The sequence below is a fragment of the Schistocerca americana genome, chromosome 2, assembly GCF_021461395.2.
Source record: "Schistocerca americana isolate TAMUIC-IGC-003095 chromosome 2, iqSchAmer2.1, whole genome shotgun sequence".
In the NCBI taxonomy this organism is placed as follows: Eukaryota; Metazoa; Arthropoda; class Insecta; order Orthoptera; family Acrididae; genus Schistocerca; species Schistocerca americana.
This window is the reverse complement of record NC_060120.1, coordinates 431,286,461-431,310,694: the sequence shown is the minus strand read 5'-3', so window position 1 is coordinate 431,310,694 and position 24,234 is coordinate 431,286,461. Positions and strand designations below refer to the sequence as shown.

Genomic DNA, 24,234 nt, shown 5'->3' with positions numbered 1-24,234 from the left:
CTATCCTTTGCCTCTTGGCTTCTTCCATGTATGCATTCGAGACATATACTGAACACACCTCCTCCTCTCTCTCTCTCTCTCTCTCTCTCTCTCTCTCCCTACGTCCATCTCTTCCTCCCCATGTCTGTCTAACTCATCCTCCAACCGCTCTCTGTTTCTTCATCTCCTCCTCTCCCTCTCTTTGTCTATTTCCTTCAACCCCTCCCTCTGACCATATTCCCCTCCCCCTCACTCTTTCCATTTCCAACTCCCGCTCTTCTTTTCCCACTTGCCCACCACCCCTGTACACCTTCCACCTCCCTCATGCGTCTCCCTCTCCTCCTCCTTGCATTATCCACCGTTTCCATTTCCATCTCAACCTGCCCTTACCCATGGTCATTGGTACACATGTTGTTGTTGTTGTGGTCTTCCGTCCTGAGACTGGTTTGATGCAGCTCTCCATGCTACTCTATCCTGTACAAGCTTCTTCATCTCCCAGTACCTACTGCAGCCTACATCCTTCTGAATCTGCTTAGTGTATTCATCTCTTGGTCTCCCTCTACGAGTTTTACCCTCCAGTACCAAATTGGTGATCCCTTGATGCCTCAGAACATGCTCTACCAAACGATCCCTTCTTCTAGTCAAGTTGCGCCACAAACTCCTCTTCTCCCCAATTCTATTCAATACCTCCTCATTACTTATGTGATCTACCCATCTAATCTTCAGCATTCTTCTGTAGCACCACATTTCGAAGGCTTCTATTCTCTTCTTGTCTAAACTACACTCCTGGAAATTGAAATAAAAACACCGTGAATTCATTGTCCCAGGAAGGGGAAACTTTATTGACACATTCCTGGGGTCAGATACATCACATGATCACACTGACAGAACCACAGGCACATAGACACAGGCAACAGAGCTTGCACAATGTCGGCACTAGTACAGTGTATATCCACCTTTCGCAGCAATGCAGGCTGCTATTCTCCCATGGAGACGATCGTAGAGATGCTGGATGTAGTCCTGTGGAACGGCTTGCCATGCCATTTCCACCTGGCGCCTCAGTTGGACCAGCGTGCGTGCTGGACGTGCAGACCGCGTGAGACGACGCTTCATCCAGTCCCAAACATGCTCAATGGGGGACAGATCCGGAGATCTTGCTGGCCAAGGTAGTTGACTTACACCTTCTAGAGCACGTTGGGTGACACGGGATACATGCGGACGTGCATTGTCCTTTTGGAACAGCAAGCTCCCTTGCCGGTCTAGGAATGGTAGAACGATGGGTTCGATGACGGTTTGGATGTACCGTGCACTATTCAGTGTCCCCTCGACGATTACCAGTGGTGTACGGCCAGTGTAGGAGATCGCTCCCCACACCATGATGCCGGGTGTTGGCCCTGTGTGCCTCGGTCGTATGCAGTCCTGATTGTGACGCTCACCTGCACGGCGCCAAACACGCATACGACCATCATTGGCACCAAGGCAGAAGCGACTCTCATCGCTGAAGACGACACGTCTCCATTCGTCCCTCCATTCACGCCTGTCGCGACACCACTGGAGGCGGGCTGCACGATGTTGGGGCGTGAGCGGAAGACGGCCTAACGGTGTGCGGGACCGTAGCCCAGCTTCATGGAGACGGTTGCGAATGGTCCTCGCCGATACCCCAGGAGCAACAGTGTCCCTAATTTGCTGGGAAGTGGCGGTGCGGTCCCCTAAGGCACTGCGTAGGATCCTACGGTCTTGGCGTGCATCCGTGCGTCGCTGCGGTCCGGTCCCAGGTCGACGGGCACGTGCACCTTCCGCCGACCACTGGCGACAACATCGATGTACTGTGGAGACCTCACGCCCCACGTGTTGAGCAATTCGGTGGTACGTCCACCCGGCCTCCCGCATGCCCACTACACGCCCTCGCTCAAAGTCCGTCAACTGCACATACGGTTCACGTCCACGCTGTCGCGGCATGCTACCAGTGTTAAAGACTGCGATGGAGCTCCGTATGCCACGGCAAACTGGGTGACACTGACGGCGGCGGTGCACAAATGCTGCGCAGCTAGCGCCGTTCGACGGCCAACACCGCGGTTCCTGGTGTGTCCGCTGTGCCGTGCGTGTGATCATTGCTTGTACAGCCCTCTCGCAGTGTCCGGAGCAAGTATGGTGGGTCTGACACACCGGTGTCAATGTGTTCTTTTTTCCATTTCCAGGAGTGTATTTATCGTCCATGTTTCACTTCCATACATGGTACACTCCATACAAATACTTTCAGAAACGACTTCCTGACACTTAAATCTATACTCGATGTTAACAAATTTCTCTTCTTCAGAAACGCTTTCCTTGCCATTGCCAGTATACATATTATATCCTATCTACTTCGACCATCATCAGTTACTTTTCTCCCCAAATAGCAAAACTCCTTTACTACTTTAAGTGTCTTATTTCCTAATCTAATTCCCTCAGCATCACCCGACTTAATTCGACTACATTCCATTATCCTCACTTTGCTTTTGTTGATGTCCATCTTATACCCTCCTTTCAAGACACTGTCCATTCCGTTCAACTGCTCTTCCACGTCCTTTACTGTCTCTGATGGAATTACAATGTCATCGGCGAACCTCAAAGTTGTTATTTCTTCTCCATAGATTTTAATACCTACTCCGAACTTTTCTTTTGTTTCCTTTAGTGCTTGCTCAATATACAGATTGAATAGCATCGGGGAGAGGCTACAACCCTGTCTCACTCCCTTCCCAACCACTGCTTCCCTTTCATGCCCCTCGACTCTTATAACTGCCATCTGCTTTCCGTACAAATTGTAAATAGCCTTTCGCTCCCTGTATTTTACCCCTGCCACCTTCAGAATTTGAAAGTGAATATTCCAGTCCACATTGTCAAAAGCTTTTTCTTTAAGTCTACAAATGCTACAAACGTAGGTTTGCCTTTCCTTAATCTTTCTTCTAAGATAAGTCGTAGGGTCAGTATTGAATCACGTGTTCTAATATTTCTACAGAATCCTAAATGATCTTCTCCGAGGTCGGCTTCTACCAGTTTTTCCATTCGTCTGTAAAGAATTCGCGTTAGTATTTTGCAGCTGTGACTTATTAAACTGATAGTTCGGTAATTTTCACATCTGTCAACACCTGCTTTCTTTGGGATTGGAATTATTAGATGCTTCTTGAAATCTGAGGGAATTTCGCCTGTTTCATACATCTTGCTCACCAGATGGTAGAGTTTTGTCAGGATTGGCTCTTCCAAGGCTGTCCGTAGTTCTAATGGAATGTTGTCTAATCCCGGGGCCTTGTTTCGACTCAGGTCTTTCAGTGCTCTGTCAAACTCTTCACGCAGTATCATATCTCCAAATTCATCTTCATCTACCTCCTCTTCCATTTCCATAATATTGTCCTCAATTACATCGCCCTTGTATAGACCCTCTATGTACTCCTTCCACCTTTCTGCTTTCCCCTCTTTGCTTAGAACTAGGTTTCCATGTGAGCTCTTGATATTCATACAAGTGGTTCTCTTTTCTCCAAAGGTGTCTTTAATTTTCCTGTAGGCAGTATCTATCTTACCCCTAGTGAGATAAGCCTCTACATCCTTACATTTGTCCTCTAGCCATCCCTGCTTAGCTATTTTTCACTTCCTGTCGACCTCATTTTGTATTCCTTTTTTCCTGCTTCACTTACTGCTTTTTTATATTTTCTTCTTTCATCAATTAAATTCAGTATCTCTTCTTTACCCAAGAATTTCTACTAGCTCTCGTCTTTTTACCTTCTTGATCCTCTGCTGCCTTCCCTATTTCATTCCTCAAAGCTACCAATTCTTCTTCTACTGTATTTCTTTCCCCCATTCCTGTCAATTATTCCCTTATGCTCCCCTGAAACTCTGTACAACCTCTGGTTCTTTCAGTTTATCCACGTCCCATCTCCTTAAATTCCCACCTTTTTGCAGTTTAATCCTTCCTATACTTTCAATATTCCCTCAACATGCCTGTCAAGTGGGTAGGCTACATATAAGGGGCTTGAAAATCATTTATTTCCCCCTGTACTACAGGCCACCATGTACAGCTGATCGATAAAGTAGACCGATATTACTCGAAAATATCATGCGTGTCATGCAGGGTAGCCTATATGTTGGAGCCCAGGAGACTGTTTCTTGTCTCTGACATGTGGGCTGCATGAAAAGCAGGTTGATTTGGCGGAGCAGTACTGTTTCTACACAACTTGTCTGTCTTCAAAGCAGCCTATAGACTAAGGGCTGGAAAAAACACGTTTTTGCCTATATGTCCTCTCCTATTGGAGCTAGGAGGTTATAAACCACATAGTGCTGGTTCTATGATGCGTGCTGTTTCTGCGCCAGGTTTGGGGGAAATTGATCCAGGGGTGTGGGAGGAGATCACGGGTATAGATACATACCCTCTGCTCTTTGTATATAACAGATTTAATCGTAAAAAGCTGTTAACCCCTATTATTCATTCCAGAGCTTTCAACTGTTTCAGATCTGCAAGGATTTCATCGAACAGTAGTACAACTTACACGCTTCAGTGTAGCTATTCATATTGCAGCAGTTTTATGCTGTAGTAGCGAAAATATTGTGGAGGGCCGGAACCCAGTATTACACCATTTCTGATTCCCAGAAGAAACAGAACAACCTGTCAGAGATGCTGGATGCATGGAAGCAATACAACATGGCCACAATGAACCACCTATCTAGCACATGTACATCAGGTGTGTGACACCTGTTGGACAGCATATTAATTGCTTACTGTAAGGTGACCCACTGTGCAGTGGTGCAGTGGCTGAAGGGGTAACTGTTTTGATAGAAAACAGAACGCGGTGTATGACTTCGGACGGATATTCAACAGCTTCCAGTCGCTACAAACCCTAGCTTTCAAGTGCAGAGAGTATCTGCATTCAACATATTAAAAAATTTAAACTATTTGAAAGTCAGTTAGAAATAACATTTATGTTTCCTTTGATTACGGGCGACACTTGCTTCCTAAGTTTGACCAGGTTAGGTTGGTTGGTCGATTTGGGGGAGGGGACCAAACAGCAAGGTCATCGATCCCATCGGCTTAGGGAAGGCGAAGAAAGTCGGCCGTGTCCTTTCAAAGGAACATCCCGGCATTTGCCTTAAGCGATTTAGGGAAATCACATAAAACCTAAATCAGTATGGTCGGACGCGGGTTTGAACCGTCGTCTTCCCGAATTTGACCAGATTAGCTGCACCGAGGAATCTGTCACTACCGACAGGCCCATTCGACTTCTACCAATATAGCTACTCCTGTCAGCAACGCGGAGGAGAATAAAGTTAGAGTTAACATTTAGCGAAGAGTCAGACCCTCAACACACATATGGGTCACGGTGATGCCGTTATGCCACAAAGGTTGTTTCTGAATGCTGCTCACAGTAGCGCGGTATTGCAAGTGTGATGTTCTACACACTTTAAAATGTTATGTCGTTGAAACCTCTGGCTTTGGACAGTATTTTCCTCAGCCAATAACAATTTAGCACAATCTGGATTATTAGCTTCTCGATCGGCTACATTAACCAGTTTTTAATTTTATAAATAAGGCGACAATGATGTGGTAATAACTCATATTCCTTACAAATCGAAAGAGACTCTGAGCTCTTGCAACTCCTCCATCTGCAACAGATGCTGAGAGTGGCTACAAATGCAGCAATAGTGAAATAATAAATGTCACAAAAAGTTACACAAGAAATGGTATCTGCAACAATAGTAGGTCGACTTGTTCCAAGGAAAGGTCAGGCAAAACCTTCTGCGTTCTCATCGTTCAGTTAACACATCGCGAAGCGAGACGTCTATCTGCAATGTTTTTACTTCCGTTTCCATGTGTTTCAGATAACGTACACTGAATTGCGGCAGCCTCTAAATGGTCCTGGGACATACTGTGGCTACGCGTTACCCTGTGGTGTTCAACGTTTTCGACTAGGTGCTCCCTTGTTTTGGAATGATGGCTAGCGGCCACTCCCATCCTCCCAATACACCGTCGCCGCCACAAGTCAGCCTAATTTAAACACAGTCATAGTTTACGTAGTATGTGAACCTTATTATAAACTTAGCACTGCCACAATTTACACATAACTGCAAATTTGCTGTAGCTTCTGGCAAAAAAAATTAAATAATTCTAATTATATTTTTAAGAACTTTACTTATTTTCAGACTAATACTGGACGTATTTGTGAAAGATATGACACATCCATACCAAGGCACTTTCGCAGATTCTTTTCGACAGTATGTCGTAACTCAAAGGAATTGATTTGATCATAATAAATGCGCCAGGATTCTCCATAGTATTGGCCCTTATATAGTACAATTGGTTTCCCCAAAATTATGTGATTTTCCACATTCAGAAATTATTATTGAGACATTACAGAAAGCAAGGAGATGTTTTTGAGCAGTGAGAGTAGTTGTTCGAGTAACATAGCGCCAATGTTGTTTCCCCAGACTTTGTTTTTAAAGATTTGAAAATGAACCAGCCTTTCCTACTTGATGAGATTGCTGTTTTACAGAGAAATCACTTAGTCTGGAAGGTTTCATAGCTTTTGAAGTGTTCTTCCACAAATGAGGGACAATGGTAGTTTTTGTTTGACAGGTGAGAGGTGAATCCATGTTTCAGTTATTAGAGTATTGGCAGCACTTTTTTCTCAGCCTTTTTGAGGAACTATGCTTCCAATAGCACAAGTTATGACAGTGGGTAGATGGGCACTGTGCTCCTCTGAACACAGACCCAGTGCACCGCAGCACGTCCGCAGCTTCAACAGTCTCAATATTGACACTTCGTGGTTCCTAAAGTGATGTTCAGCGCCAAGTGCATTTGTACAGTTCCATTATCGGAACTCAGGCAACTTCTTTACGTGTACTGACTACCACCGACAGAACACATTAGAGTAGCTTGTGGTAGTGACATATTAATTATTATTTACATTTACGTCTGTTCTTTCACACATGTCCAAAAGAACAGAGACCACACAGTCATGGTTCTGCAGCCGTATAAATAAGTGATGAAAGAGGAATACCGACGTCAGCCGCATGACGGTATTGAGGAAACTCAGTGGCGACAAGTGAAAATTTGTGCTGTTCGACAAATGAAAACATCTCCCCAGAGGACGATAACCTAAGCTACTTCTCGAACCCATCTGAATCCCTTTTCCAAATACACTGATGATCCAAGACACGACGACCACTGCTCATCCACTCATCGCGAGACTGACAAGGCCGCCCCCCCTCATCGCTCCCCTCCCCTTCAGATTTAATGGTAGGGGACCCAGAGGAGAGCCCGTCAAAAACTGAACACAGGTCAAGCATGAAAACAGGAAGGTGTACTGAACTGTGAAAAAAAAGCAAAATAGAAACAGTAAACGGTCCAAGAAGCGCAATATAAAGCAGACTGACGGAAAACTGCGTCGTGGATAACTAGTCATGGTGTTGGACTGTCAAGCGGGAGACTTGTGTTCGATCCTCCATAGTGTCAACCTTTTTTTTTCCGCTGGTCGCTGCATTCAAATTTACGTCTTTGTCGTGGTGTAAAGTCTGTTTGCAAAAGCAAGATGTAAGCTAAGGACCTATAATGACAGTTGTGCTGCAGAACTACTCTATTAGCAGCGGAAAGGAAGTGGCTTTCCAATAAGAACCGCAAACGTTTGTTCATAACAATCTTATCGACGCACTTCATTTACACAACTGGTGAGTGAGATATGCCTCCTCGACCCATTTAGGTGTTCGTATGAATGTGATCACTCCCAAGGAAATGATGAAGACAAACAGTTTGTCACATAAGCTGCAACAAATGAGCACAACAGTTTCACAAGCACACAGTTTCTCTGTGCTCTGTCAAAACATATATATGTTTCTAACGTTTTTGAAGTTGCTTCCCGTTTTGGAAGTTTTGACTCTTGAATTCCTTCGTTGTAACATACTTCACACCCGTTTATTTGTTGTTTTCCTTTCTGTGGGACGTCTATATGGCATCGCATCTACTCTCACCATTCATCACATTAACTGGCGACGGTAACGTAGTCTTACCACACGATTCATATTCTACAACGAATGTATGGTACGGCAACTGCCAGAATAAAAACATTTCAATGACAGGACAGACAGTTCATAATGTTGTGAAAAAAGATGAAACAAAAAGAAATGGTGTGAAGAGTCTTGAACACGGCTCGGGCGGTTTACAGTCCAATAGCACGACCACTCTTTTTTTTTGTTGATCTCATTTTTGTTCTATATTGTTCGTTGAATTTGATCGGGGCAGACGTCCGATGACACCCGTTCAGTGTCTTCGTTGATTCGTTCACTCCGTTTTTTTTTTATTACAGAGTGTAGTTTACCCTGTGATTGAACACGCTGCGCTACCGTGCCGGCTTTTTAACACGACGCCACTGATATTCAGTACACCTCAATATTGCACGTGTGGAGCTTGAACCGTTCACGGTTTTTATTTTCATTCACAGTTCAGTGGAGCTTCTTCCTGTTTTCCTGCTTGACCTGTGTGTGGTTTTTGACGGGCTACCTACTGGTCCGTTTTACCACTAAACCTGAGGGAGGTGCGATGGGAATTTTCCCTTGTGAGTGCTGCCTTGCGGCGTCGCGGTCCCGTGACGCAGCCAAATAAACACTCACGGAGCGGCAAGAAGGAGTTGTGCGACATAAACGAAATCTGGTAGGCGTGTTTCTACATCTGAAAGATAATGTCTATTAAAATTTCGCGCCAGTCGCCTAAGAGTGGCGCAAGTAGCACCACTATGAGGATGCAAAAAAAAAAAAAAAAAAAAAAAAAAAAAAAAAAAAAAAAAAAAAAAAAAAAAAATGGTTCAAATGGCTCTGAGCACTATGGGACTTAACATCTACGGTCATCAGTCCCCTAGAACTTAGAACTACTTAAACCCAACTAACCTAAGGACAGCACACAACACCCAGTCATCACGAGGCAGAGAAAATCCCTGACCCCGCCGGGAATCGAACCCGGGAACCCGGGCGTGGGAAGCGACAACCCTACCGCACGACCACGAGCTGCGGACTATGAGAATGCAAATCAAGTTTGATTTACGTACCCGGTGTAGCGGTCCTGAACGTTAGTTACGTTTGAGATTGGACGTCGTGAGCTGATGTTAGTCAGGGATCCCTGTAAGTCGACAAAGACGCCATTATCAACGCCTTATTGAATTTGAACGAGGTCGCGTAAAAAGGCTACGGAAAGATGGATGTTCCTTCCGCGATATCGCAGAAAGACTCGGTAGGAATGTAGCCACTGTACACTATTGCTAGGGGCGTGTGTCACGGTAGCGCACGGTCCAGACGGCCACTTGGCACTACCGAGAGGGAAGACCACTGTGTTCGGCGTATGGCTGTGGTACATTGTACTGCATCTGCAGCAGCAATTTGAGCAGCAGTTGGCACCACAGTGACGCAACGAACTGAACTGTTACAAATCGGTTGCTTCAAGAACAGCTCCTAGCCGGACACCCTTTAGCGTGCATGCCACTGACCCTAAACCACCGCGATTTGCGACTTCAGTGGTATCAAGCGACAGCTCATTGGAAGGCACGGTGGAGATTTGTCGTGTTTTCTGTCGAAAGCTGGTTCTCTCTCCGTGCCAGTGATGGATGTGTGTTGGTTACGAGGAGGCCAGCTGAGGCCTGAAAACAACCTGGCTACGTGCTAGACACATTGCAACTACACCTGTAGTTATGGTGTGGGGTGCGATTTTGTATAACAGCAGGAGCACGGTCGTTGTTATCGCACACACCCTGACTACAAATCTGTACATCAATCTGGTGATTCGATCTCTTGTGCTGTCATTCACGAACTGCATTCCACAGGGTGTTTTCCAACCGGATAACGCTCGTCCACATATCGCTGTTGTAACCCAACATGCTCTACAATGTGTTGAAATGTTGCTTTGGCCTATTCTATCACCAGATCTGTCTCTAATCGAGTACATTTTAGTCACCATCAGACGACAACTCTAGCAACAGCTACAAACAGCATTAACTGTCCCTCCATTGACTAAAGTAGGTTATGTCAGTGGATTTCCCGATTTTCGGTCTGTCTCGCCCTAGAATGATGCCCCATTCGTCTCGGTTCCCCTGATGTGCTTTCCCAGCCGCGTCACACGACCGCGACGCCGCAAGGCAGCACTCACAAGGGACAGGGCATGGAACTCCATCCCACAAACTGACATCCAGCACTTACATAACACAATGCGTGCGAATTTCCATGCTTGTATTCAACATTCTAGAGGGTACACTAGTTATTAATGTACCAGAATTTCACATTTGCAATGGCTTATCTCTCTCTTACATTAACCTATGATCTTGTAATTTGAATCACTTAAATATGTTACCTAGAAAAATGTATTCCAGAAATATCATTATTCTATATTAATTATTTTTTTGTGTGGCATTTTTTCCCGTCTGTTCATTCAACGCGTGGCTCTTGGTTAGTATATTTCTGAAGATCCCCACGGCTGTCGAATGAAACATGTAAATAAATATGCGACTTGAGGCGGTTCTACAATTTTAATAGCGGTTTCGACAAAGGGCAGATTGTTATGGCCCATCGTCTGGGAATGACTATCTCGGAAACGGTGAAGAAGGTAGTCTGCATGCGTGCTACTGTCACGAGCATCTATATGAAACAAGGAGTAAGCGCCAAGGTGTTGGACAAACATGCTTCATCACAGAACTTCGAGGTCGGAGACCTGCTCACAGTGTGAGACACGATAAGCGGCGGTCTGTGGCAGACATGACGACAACGTACAATGCTTGTGCCGACACAAGTGTTTCGCAGCACGCCGTTGAGGGCACACTGTTAAAATGCAGGACCGCAGCAGACCAATACTACGGGTTACCAAATTGACCCAGTGACGTCGGTAATTATTGCTGCAGTGGGTACGGGATTATCGAGATTGGACCGTGTCACATGGTCGGATGAATCACGTATCAGCTCGATGGTCACATTCAGATATGCAAGCATCCATGTTAATGGGTACTGTAAACGTGCTCCACGGACGTAAGCTGATGGGGACACTATTAGGTTGTGGGGAACATTCACCTGGCTCCCATGGGACCTGAAATAGTAATAGAAAGCACCATCACAGCTCTGGAGTCTTTGAACATTATTGCGAACCATCTGCTTACCTTTACATTTTATGCTTTCCCTGCTGGCGTTGGCATGTTTCAGAAGGATAAATGGTCATCTGACGAAACCAGAACAGTATTACAGTGGTTTGAGGAGCACTATGGGTGAACTTACATTTATGTTTTGGACAGCAAGTTGAGCTGATATGAATCCATTAGAAAATATCTCGACACTTTGGGGTGACCTGCCCGTGATTTACAGGAACTGCGTGACTTTTGCTTAGACATCTGCTGTCATATACCTCCGTAAACTTACCAAGGATTTGTCGGATCTATATCACAATCGCTGAAGTATTATGTTTTCAGAATATGGGCCAACACAGAATGTATTGGTTCATTTGTGTGATATGCCCAGATAGCTCCCTGTGGACAGAGTGTTAATCGCTCGCTTGCAATATTCTCGTTCCTAGCCAACGTTCCAGTACAGCTGTCCGAAGCGGTAGCCATGCTCATTAACACACAGCTCTGCAAAACTTAAGGAGACGAGATACGTAAAGCTCCACAACTTATTAACAACTAGGTGGAAATGAATGACAGTGCGGGAGCACGGTTGCCGGTGGTGTCCCAGCCGTGCACAGAAAACTGGACGTCACGTGGCATGAGGTCAGCGTGACTATGGCGCAAAATAGGGCTGGTCTCGCAATACGAGGCAGGATAAGACAGTGCGTGTGATCAGCGAGCAGTTACAGTGCACTATGATGGTGTTCTTCATTGCAACATGACCCGGAGACGAAATCTGATGCCTTTACATGGGGAAGAATCATCGGGAAATTTCAAGAAGGACGAAGTCTGTTGTTGTTTCGCATGCATGAAGAGCGCTCCAGACTACAGGCACTGCTGCCCGAAAGAAAAAATGTTCAGATGTGTGTGAAATCTTATGGGACTTAACTGCTAAGGTCATCAGTCCCTAAGCTTACAGACTACTTAACCTAAATTATCCTAAGGACAAACACACACCCCCATGCCCGAGGGAGGACTCGAACCTCCGCCGGGACCAGCCGCATAGTCCATGACTGCAGCGCCTTTGACCGCTCGGCTAACCCCGAGCGGCTGCCCGAAAGACAGGAGGTGGTGGGCCACTGTCAACTCCAGGTGTATATGACCAATGCATTACACAACAAGCAAGAAGGGACTCACATCAAGCAGCGGGTGCTAAAAAATGATTCAAATACCTCCAAACACTATTGGACTTAACATCTGAGGTCATCAGTCCCCTAGAATTAGATCTGCTTAAACCTAACTAACCTAAGGACATCACACACATCCATGCCCGAGGCAGGATTCGACCCTGCGACCGTAACAGCAGTGCGGTTCCAGACTGAAGCGCCTAGAACCGCTCGGCCACAGCAGCCGGCGCATCGGGTGCAATTGCAAGTACGTTTAACAGGAGTGCAAGGCAAGCAATCTTACGTTCCACAGGAGTAAGGAGGATGCGTGGCTGCGGTCTCTTTGCCCAACGACCTGTACGTACTTTGGTTTCTGTTGGGTGCGACGCTGTACTGCCAAGAGCATAGAGATTGGGGTGGTGTGCTCTTCTCGGATGGGAGCAGATTCAGTCTGAAGCAGATTCAGTCTGAAGCAGATTCAGTCTGAGTTGTGTGATTCTGGAAGCACCCTCTTAAGGAGAGAAGTGGAACACGTAATGAACCCAGGAAAATTGACGAACACAATCGTTTTGATAGTCCAGGTATTATGATGAGCGGTAGCACAATGTTGAGTGGAGGTACTGACCTCCAAATCTTTGCACGTTGCTGTTACACTGTACACCTTCTCCATGTTCGCCTGTTCTGGACTGCAGCCGTCCCTGACTTCATTTTTATGGATGCCAACGTGCAACCGCATCTAACAGAGCAGGCGGAGGAGGTCTTCGAATGAGAGGGTATTCGGCGAATGGACTGGCCTGCCCTTTACCCCGTGTGGAACACGTTGGGGAGGCGCACTGCAGTACGTCCACAAAAACCAACGTTCATCCAGCATTTGTCAACCGCGTTGGAGAAATGGAACGTCCTATCACTACTTACTGACCGTGTGGCGAGCACGTTTCAGAACATGCACCATCACCTGTGGTGATCACACGCCCTATTAAGAACCATGTCCCACCTTTTGCAGTGTCCAGGGGATAGTCATTAATAACGTGTTCCTTCTCTAAATCCTCGCGCAAACGAAAAAATGGCTGACATCGAAATAAGTGTCCAAGAATAGAAAAGCAACTGGAATCACTCAATAGAGGAAAGTCCACTGGACCTGACGGGATACCAATTCGATTCTACACAGAGTACGCGAAAGAACTTGCCCCCCTTCTAACAGCCGTGTACCGCAAGTCTCTAGAGGAACGGAGGGTTCCAAACGATTGGAAAAGAGCACAGATAGTCCCAGTCTTCAAGAAGGGTCGTCGAGCAGATGCGCAAAACTATAGACCTATATCTCTGACGTCGATCTGTTGTAGAATTTTAGAACATGTTTTTTGCTCGAGTATCATGTCGTTTTTGGAAACCCAGAATCTACTATGTAGCAATCAACATGGATTCCGGAAACAGCGATCGTGTGAGACCCAACTCGCTTTATTTGTTCATGAGACCCAGAAAATATTAGATACAGGCTCCCAGGTAGATGCTATTTTTCTTGACTTCCGGAAGGCGTTCGATACAGATCCGCACTGTCGCCTGGTAAACAAAGTAAGAGCCTACGGAATATCAGACCAGCTGTGTGGCTGGATTGAAGAGTTTTTACCAAACAGAACACAGCATGTTGTTATCAATGGAGAGACGTCTACAGACGTTAAAGTAACCTCTGGCGTGCCACAGGGGAGTGTTATGGGACCATTGCTTTTCACAATATATATAAATGACCTAGTAGATAGTGTCGAAAGTTCCATGCGGCTTTTCGCGGATGATGCTGTAGTATACAGAGAAGTTGCAGCATTAGAAAATTGTAGCGAAATGCAGGAAGATCTGCAGCGGATAGGCACTTGGTGCAGGGAGTGGCAACTGACCCTTAACATAGACAAATGTAATGTATTGCGAATACATAGAAAGAAGGATCCTTTACTGTATGATTATATGATAGCGGAACAAACACTGGTAGCAGTTACTTCTGTAAAATATCTGGGAGTATGCGTGCGGAACGATTTGAAGTGGAATGATCATATAAAATTAATTGTTGGTAAGGCGGGTACCAGGTTGAGATTCATTGGGAGAGTCCTTAGAAAATGTAGTCCATCAACAAAGGAGGTGGCTTACAAAACACTCGTTCGACCTATACTTGAGTATTGCTCATCAGAGTCGGATCCGTACCAGATCGGGTTGACGGAGGAGATAGAGAAGATCCAAAGAAGAGCGACGCGTTTTGTCACAGGGTTATTTGGTAACCGTGGTAGCGTTTCGGAGATGTTTAACAAACTCAAGTGGCAGACTGTGCAAGAGAGGCACTGTCCATCGCGGTGTAGCTTGCTGTCCAGGTTTCGAGAGGGTGCGTTTCTGGATGAAGTATCGAATGTATTGCTCCCCCCTACTTATACCTCCCGAGGAGATCACGAATGTAAAATTAGAGAGATTCGAGCGCGCACGGAGGCTTTCCGACAGTCGTTCTTCCCGCGAACCATACGCGACTGGAACAGGAAAGGGAGGTAATGACAGTGGCACGTAAAGTGCCCTCCGCCACACGCCTTTGGGTGGCTTGCGGAGTATAAATGTAGATGTAGATGTAGAATTCAACATAGTTACTGACTTTGAATAAAAGTGTCATTTCTGTTCGTCTCATTGCATATCTTTCAGTTACCTTGTGTACTGTACTGCACTGTGGTGTACTATAATATACTGTTCTATAGTATAGCGGTTCCCATTGTTATCGAATTACGTTATTTGGCAGTGTACATGCAAGTTTTGCAGACCAGTTTAATTCCACCCAAGCTGGGTGTGACGCGCCAGTGAATCGTATTCATTCCACAGTTAAGGACGGAAGACCAAGAACGAAGAACTCGTATTAGAAAGAATATAAGACGAGAATGTAGTCTTTCGACTATTCAAGAAGCAAAGACGGGAATAGAAAAAGGTTCAGGAATGGGATTAAAATTCAGTGTGAAGCGACATCATAGATGCGATTCGGCGATTACATAGCTATTCTCAGTGAAAGCGAGAAAGAATGCAAGACATATATATGAAATGAACGGTCTGATGAGGACACACAATGGACTGATAGAAATCCGAAGAAAGTCGAATATACCGAGGAATGCCACAAATGATAGTACCGATAAACTTAACATCAACGAAGTAGAAGAGATTACGGAATCCTGCTACCCTGGAAACAAACAGAGAACACAAGGAAGACGTAAGAGACTTTCTAGAACAGGCAAAGACGGCATTCCTCAGGGAAATGTCTTCTAATGTCTACTAGTGTTACGCAAATACAATATATCATAGTAAAGTGAAGTGTAAAGATTTTACATTCACTTGTGCGTGTAGAAAATATTCTGTATGCATTCTTATTTTTTGATGGAAGCATTAATACATTCCTTAGAATCTTAAATAAATCAAAATTCACGATTTCCTCAGCGACACGAAACATTTCTAAAACATTCCTATAGTACTATGAACTATTCCACTAATTTCAACATATCTCACGGTCTATATCGAAGCTATTAAGTTAGTAGTAAATTTGTGTAAATCTTAATTGTTTCGAACTTGATCAGCTTTTCTTCGTAATTAAGAGGTTAGTCCGATCCCACTCTGAGGCAGAATGGTTTTTCGATAAAAATGGGAATTGCACAGGAAAAATCGGGGATGATGAAAGTACTACATGTGACGCATTGTTAATGAGGGATTAAAGTAATAAACGCAATGAAATAATACGTATAATGAAATTTATAGAGGATGCTCAGAAACATCTGAAAGTTTTTAAGGGTGCTGCAGGTTAGGCGGCGGTGAGAAATTACTGTTAAGAAAAAAATTCTATACGTTGCGCCATTTCCGAGCAATTAGCGCTGAAGTTAGCCAATCTGGCCTTTTTGCGCGAAAATTCAAGCAGCCCGCAAGGGACGGTGGCGCCGAACGTGTTCTTCGTTTGGTTTCTGAAACCGAACAAAAGACTGATACAAAAATTGGACATGCGACGGTAGTTGGTACTGAACCCGAGCCAAAGGCTGAGCAGTCTCATGTGTTGTCTTCTACGCTATGAAAATAACTGCTGACTCTAATTGTATCTGGCGGCCCGCTTGAATTTTCTCCCGCAACAGCCCGATTTCTAACTTCGGTGCTAATTAACACAGAAACGGCGCAACGTATCGACATTTTTCTTAACAGTTATCTCTCAGCACGACCTACCCTGCAACATCCTTACCAGCTTTTCGGACTGTTTCTGATCACCCTGTATATTTCAGGGAAAACGTAAGCCTACGCGCTGCTGCTTTGCCTGAGATGTTAAAATGATGCAATCGGCGAACGAGATGAGTTTCAATTCAGTGCGACACAGTTACTTTAATGTTACATGTGAGGCACAATAGGAACTGCATTACACAGACAATGATGCTTCGGCATGCGTTATCGGCCGTGATCCTGTCAGCCGCAATTTCAAATACTCGCGCCACATTACTCCGCCGCCTTTCCTACAGCCGCCACCGCAGCAGGAGGCAACTGCCATGAACGATTACGCTGCTGCCAATGAGATGCAAGCACCCCCTCCCCCCTCCCTTCCGGAGCCCCAGCAGCGCGTGTACTTAAGTTCGAACATTCATGTACTGAGTGTGTTTGCCTGTTGAATAACATTTACAGGCTTTCATAGTGGCCAGGGCTCGTCATTTGCCAAGTAGTCATAGTATTAAGACTGTCTGAACTGTAAATCATTTGTGTCGATATATATTTCAACATTCAAAGCTACTGTTGAGAACTGTCGCTGCTACTACAGCAATAAGGTCATTTATTATTTTTAGTGCTTGATATTAGCTGTAGAATAAATTAATATCTGAATTCTCTGTTCATGAACAGCATCTGTTTCTCACTCCTTTACCCACTAAGGAACCACACAGCGCGCAAGGAAGTTATGACAGGAGAGAGGTGAAAAAATTAAAAAATTCCTGGCTATTAAAATCACAACACCATGAAACAGCACAGTAACAAACGTTAAACTGGCATAAGGTTTGCTACATATAGGACATGAAAATGATTCGCAGTTCGGCACAATCGTACAAAGTTCTGCAGTGGGTTTCACATTATGAAGTCGTTGTGAGATGATATAACGCCTTGTGTAAGAAGGAGTATCGTCCACCACAACGTGTCAGAATCAGACGCATCAAAATTGTGACCTTGCAAGCCTGCGGTTTCATGGTTCCATAACAATTCCATACGCATTCGTCACGATATCATGATTGTCAGGTGAATATGGAATTGACGGTTCGAGGAGCGCCATATTCAGCGCCATGTAAGATCTCAACAGCTCCACACGACGAACGCCAAAGGGACAAGAAAAAAACTCTGTTCGAACAGGCCTTCAAACCCCAATGGTACTAGCCGACTACCGTGACATCCACAGTCCATCTGGACTGGAGAGGCATGTGGTCACCACACTACACTCCTTCCCATTGGCAGTTTCCGTGACTGACACCAGTACTTCCCAGTTACGTAGCTCTTCTATTAGTCTCACAGGAGCTGAGTGCACAACACTTGCCAACAGCACTCTGCAGAACCACTTGGTCAACCAACAAAGTGCCAGCCACGCCCGACGCACTTAACCTCGGAGTCATGCAGTATCAGCCATTACTGTGATTTCCCTTTCCGTCTCCAAACAGCAGAAGCAGACGCAAGCATGTGTGTCCCTGTGCACTGGAGTCCAATTTCTTGTTCCTCTCTCCAATGCTTTTTCTGCTATGAATGCCTGAAGTTGTTGCTGTTTCTCTTAGCGCACGGAAGATATTTTGAGGCCTGTGGTACACGTTTTTATGGTAAGTGATTAATCTACTTCGGTTATCTATGTTGAGGAATGACACCTAAGAAATGTTTCATGATAATTTCTATAAAGAATATGGCTAGATCCTACTGCATGTTTGCTGTATAGTAATTTAAAAATTTTAAAGTATATTTTCTTCTTCTTACTTCTTTTCAGATTGAAATGGCGGAAAATGAAAAAAAGAGGAAAATTGAAAGAAGATTGCATGAAAATTGTTTTGAGTAAGGTTATGTGCACAAAATGAGAGCGAGGGAGGCAGCTAAAGAGGTTTGAACAATTAGAAAAGATAAAAGTCGCCGCCGAAGAGAAGACATGAAAACCAGAAAAACTAAGATCTGAAAGAGAGCCAAAGAAAGAACTTAAGTCGGATGTTCCAAAATAAAATAAACTAGCAAAGGGTGGTCATTGAAAGCCAATTACAAAGTGGCAAAGAAGACTCGAATTTACTGGAAATAATGGGTCAACAGAACAGACTGAAAAGAGCACTATGAGTTTGTAGTCGTCTGAAGAAGCCTGGGTGCCGTGTACCAAGCGTACTGACTGGGCACATATGGGATGTATGGGACAGAAGAATATTTTGTCTTTCCTGTCTCTAAAACAGCGAGCTAAACATTCGTGAACTGAGCCAAAATAGTAACAATAAGTCCCAAGCTATCTCTTCTATAATTATTTAATAATTGCCAGTGCAGTGTATCATTGACAACCGATGTTATCACAGAAAAATCGATGGCCGGTATTACAAAACACTTTCTACAAGCCTTGTAACTGTACCTCTTTTACTTTCGATGAAATGAAGTATTATAAATAAAACATATAAATTATTACACATGTCTTGAGGGTAGAAAACAGTATATTAATATACCGATTAACCACCATAGTTACACAGTAGTAAAGTCAAAAACCTTATCCTACTCAATACTACATGGCTCTCTCCTATAATCTAAATCACCTACAAACTTAATAATGTGTGCTTCGTATGACACTGTACACACAGTACAGATAAAATATTGCTGCTCGTCATCGTTACTGAAACTGCAATTTTGATGGTGTGTACATTTCCATATACTTTGCGCGATGAGCACCACGCAAATAACTCAACGGAGGATACGAGACCACACGGACTGATGACCATAGATGTTAAGTCCCATAGTGCTCAGAGCCTCAGACCACACGATTGCGTGATGGAATCGAGGGAAGTACAGGCAGGTGGCTCACCCTTAGCTAGAGGCGACATCATGAGCGCGTGGCAAGACCAGCCGCCTGCGCTGACCCCGAAGATGGTGACGTTGTCAGGATCCCCGCCGAAGCTGGCGATGTTGTCGCGCACCCAGCGCAACGCCATCACCTGGTCCTTGAAGCCCATGTTCCCGGGCACCACGGAGTCGCCGGTAGCCAGGAAACCTACCACACACCGGTACATCTTACACGTTTCCATTTATGTTTAAATTACACCTAAATTTTTATCCTTATCCTCTTGACACAAGTAAACGAATTTTTAAGAATTTCAATGCTAGTCGGTTAGTCGTAAATGCGAGGGACATTTCATAAAAATGAACAGGTTGACACCTGTAGCGAGATTAACTCGTCGAGATTGTTGGTTTTGGCTAGTGTAAGCCAACACCTGTGGAGGAAAATCGTGTTTTGTCTTCACCGACGTATTTTGTTTTGTAGTAACGGAAGTTAGAAATGACGTTCTTACTGATTTCGTGTTCTGTATTTGTTGAACATCAAAGATCGTACAGTAAGGTCGAAACGTTGCATGACATAAATCGGATCGAAATTTTCAGTGCTTTAAGTGATTTCTCTTTAACAGTGGATTCTTCCTCGTTGACCTAATCGTTTTGTGAACATTGTGTGGGCATAAACAACGGTCCATGACCAGAAAGGCCGAAAACATAAGCAGGTGAACGAATTCTGAGACTTATAGCAGAAGCTCTTGAAAATCATCTTGGGACAAGTTATGGTATTTCGGAAGATACAGGAATTCTATCTTGCAGTATACCGTAATTTGACTATTGAGAAAAATTACTGCGCGACGGCTCCCTAACTGGTTGAGTGCAGAATAGAACTGCAACCGCCTAGAGCTCCCAACGTTGGTGAAACAAACATTTTTGAAAGTCAAGTTTTCTCGTATCGAATCGTGGCAGTTGACGAAAGGTCGGTTAGAGACTTCGAGCCGGAACTGAAATGACTCTAACGAATGTAGAGTTCAATTTTCCACATGGATAAGAACATATCGTCTAGCTCAATCAAAGGTCAAATAAGTGATGAGCTTTGATTATTGTGAAATCGTCATTACAGATAGAGCTGCATGTAGACAATGTGTCACTGGAGTGTATAACCGTGAATTCATTCAGTAACTGCCACGCAGGATAGCCGCCCGGTCTGAGGCGTATTGTCACAGTCCACACGGCTCCCCCCGTGGGAGGTTCGAGTCCTCCCTCGCGCATGGATGTGTGTGTCGTCCTCAGAGTAAGTTAGTTTAAGTTACATTAAATAGTGTGTAAGCTAAATGCCCGATGACCTCAGCAGTTTGGTCCCGTAAGACCTTACCACAAATTTCCAAATTTCATTCAATAACTGAATGGTAAAAAAGGAACAAACACGACCTCAGCTGGTCGAGTACAGGCTGTAGCGCCTAGAACCTCTCGGCCACTCCGGCCGGCCATGAGTGACAGCGTGTGATTGAAATGACTGGGCGGGGCCAAGAAACCACATAATTTTGGTATATAACGTGAATCGATGGACTTCTAGAAGGCTGGTACTGCTCATGCTGCTAGACCTTGCAGACGTTAGTGGCAGATTAGTCATTTTCACGGACGGGTCAGTAACCAATAGAGTGCAGCAGGCCTTTGCGCACTGCACAACACGTCCATCCATGCCAAGCTATTTACTAACTGTACTTATTAATACGCACAAATACATTCACATACAATGGCTAGACATTCATATTTTTAGCTCTAAACAAATTAATAATGTCTCCAGTATCCAAATCCCTTCAGTGGTTTTAAGGAGGCTTTTCTTGGTTGTAAGAAAAATGCCAGAGTTGACGTTACCCGGCCGTTTATCTCAAATGGATCTCTCTGTCCCTTACTTCCGGTTCTGAGTTTGGCTTTATGGCGCGCCTTATGGCGGGCGGAACCTGAAACAGCTCTTGTGCCAGGAATCGAAGACGAACAATAAAAAAATTCTGTGGTGAATAGTCAATTGCAAGAGCTGCGTAGATATTATGGATATTAGGCCATGGTCTAAGGCAGTGGTTTTCAATCTTTTTCGACTAAGCATCCTCTTGTCGCTCTGAAATGGTGACCGGCCCCGTGTCCCATTTAACACCACCGCGACGTCACCGCCACAGATCTTCCCGGTGTAAAATCGAAGTTTACCTTGTATGCAAATTCTTATGTACTTAGCAATGGCATAATCACAGCTGGAAAAATGGGAAAGGTTTTATAAATAAATATGTTTTTAGATAACGCAAATTTACTTATCTTTATGTCCAAATATATTTTTAAAAAACAATTTCAACAAAATTTTCGAAGTTTCCTTCTTCAAAACTAAACCGTATATTTCGCAGTACTGAACACATTTCTGTAAAATTTGATACTTTTAACATATTGGTATTCACTGTAAGAATGATCAAAGAGGTATTTTCTTCAGACGAATAATTAAAATTGAGTATTTTGATGATAGAATGACAATTAACTCATAATGGGGAAAACATTCTATGGGCAAGAATGAATAATTCGAACTTAAACTACTAGTTGATAGAAAAGGAGAACATAAAACAATGGTGTAGGTAGACATTTATCTTTAATGAACAGAAGATTAATATTAAAGTGTCTAAAAGTCAGTGATATCTGCCAATCACGGACGCAACTCCATCGGTTGGACACGCAAGTATGTTAGCAAAAGGATTTTTTGTATTCTTCAAAAATATATTCCAATTTATAACAGAGAGAAGAGTATTTCGTAGAGTTGGTTAAATTTCTGTAGGGAACATTTCCTATATCACCTCGAATTTCCGATTAATGAATTAAGACACCAGCAAAGGTTCCTTGACTATAGCTAACGGTTCATCAATATGCATTACAAATTATCTGTTCTTCAACGCATCAAAAAACTTATGTTGCACATCGAAAGCTAACTCGTGAATTCCACTTGAAACTGTCATCGCTGAATGAAACTGATTTCAACCTGCCACATGCGTCGCGACCTGGCATAGTACCAGCAGTTTCTTTTACTGTGTGTAAAACGTTTCCCTAATAGTGCATGATCTCCCCCCCCCCCCTCCCCCCCCCACCCCCCACCCCACACACACACACACACATTTCTATATTAATAACGAGGCATTCAAGGTGTTGAGCTCTCCGTCTCACTTTTGCCCCAGCCCAGTACACTTTGTGACTGCACTTGTGTCGTCTAGCTGCAGCACCGGACCTTTTTGTTACCAGCAGCGAGTGTATGTGTGTCTCAACAAGCTCTGCAGCGAGAGGAACTCATTATATTTGGCTACTTGTTATAATAAAGGTATTCTTTGTGTCAGACACTTTCTGTTCTGGTTTCAAATTTGACAAGAAATGAGTGAGTCCTCTCGCACTGTTCAATCAGACTCTTAAGTGTCTGAACACATGGGCCAGAGCCCACTTGCCTCAAAAGTTACGTTTCTCAAAATCTGACTTTAAAGCTTGGAGCAATGAAATAGGCTTACCCATTGTGCTGGAATAAAATTTTGCTACCTGGCCCCTTTGCCGGCGGGCGTGCGTCATTCGACGGCAGACCAGCAGCCACTACACACAGCGGTAGCGGAGGCCACGAAAGTTCACAGTGATTATCCCAGCAATGACACCATCACCTCATCCGGTACCGGTGCTTCGCCTGACGTACAGAAGCGGACATTCGAGCATGAGGAAGAAAAGAAGAGCGACGAAAGAACAGCACTCGCCGTGGAGCAGTACAACAACCAAACAAAGGAAGTAGCCAGCTTATCGCAACAGTGCGCAGGTAAAGCGTTGCCATTAGAGAGCCCTGCAGCTGAATCTGCACTTGCAAACTCTTCTAGTATTGCACCAATTCGTCATACAAACAATGCTGCTCCCTCCCGTCGATTAGCTTATGCCATGAATAAAAACAACCGTTATCGAAGCAGTGACATTGGCCCTTTCTGTATATGTGTTTAAGGAGGTGCAGGAAACGTTTTTAGGCTGCATCCGATGGCAGCTGGAAAGTTTGTGAACACAACGAATTCACAGAGCAGCCAAGACATTACAAATTTCTTATCAATAGGACGTAACAGAATCAAAGTTTAACATAACCCTCCCAGAACAACCAACTAACTGGCAGACTCCCCGGTATTTTCATCTCACCAACTGGAGGCATGCTTACCAAGTCAAGCCACAACGCATCAGGGCGTAATCAGAAAAGTTGGCACCAGCTTAAATGAATAAGAACTCCAGCATACGATAGTTTCACCCTATACCGCCTTGTGTGTCAGGCGCACGTCAAAAAAGGCGATGAAAGGCGGAATTACCTCTACCGCACTATTTGGCACGTGTGTGGTGCAGTTTGCTTCGCAAGTACTGCCAGACTTTGTTTCAAACTACAGCATGTGTTCCCGTTGTCTATATATGTCCCTTCCGCGCGGCAATGTTTTAATTTTCTCAGATTTAATCATGTAAGCAGCCAGTGCCGCTCTGCCATAAGACGCACCAAACGTGGAGGAAATCATGCGCGAGCCGACTGCCCGTCCACTCAGCCGCGGTGTGTGCACTGCAAACAGGCGCATGAGGCGATAAACCGGAAGTAGTACGCGCGCCAAGAGGAAATCGCTACCAGCCGAGACGGCTATCTCACATAGTCCGTATGCCGCAGCAGTGCAATCTCCTCCATCCGTGCGTGATTAACGAGCCTTCCCAGTTCTGTAGGCTCAGCCGCACAGATACAATGGGCGTTTGAAAAGTCCAAGCAAAGTCCGAGAGATGGCACCACCGGCGCTTGTCGAGGTCATGTTTAGTTAGTAGAATCTTTGGACAGAACCCACACCAAGTTTCAGCCATATTGGTCTATTTCTTTGTGTTTGGCATTCGTATGAATCAAGGAAGTCGAGTGATTGTCAAAAAGTGGACGAAAAAGAATCTCGTGTGGTGATTAAACATTAGTTTATGAAAGGCAA

The 24,234-nt window shown here is 44.5% G+C and overlaps 1 protein-coding gene across 3 annotated transcripts in view; it reads right to left on the bottom strand.

Annotated features, from left to right (window-relative positions):
- The window catches only part of LOC124594739 (esterase FE4-like), an 89,296-nt gene that overhangs the window by 47,965 nt on the left and 17,097 nt on the right, over positions 1-24,234 (bottom strand). For all 3 annotated transcript variants that reach the window (XM_047133115.1, XM_047133116.1, XM_047133117.1), the window contains exon 4: positions 19,281-19,466. In XM_047133115.1, coding sequence (XP_046989071.1) covers positions 19,281-19,466 — 186 coding nt within the window. The remainder of the gene's footprint in view (positions 1-19,280; positions 19,467-24,234) is intronic.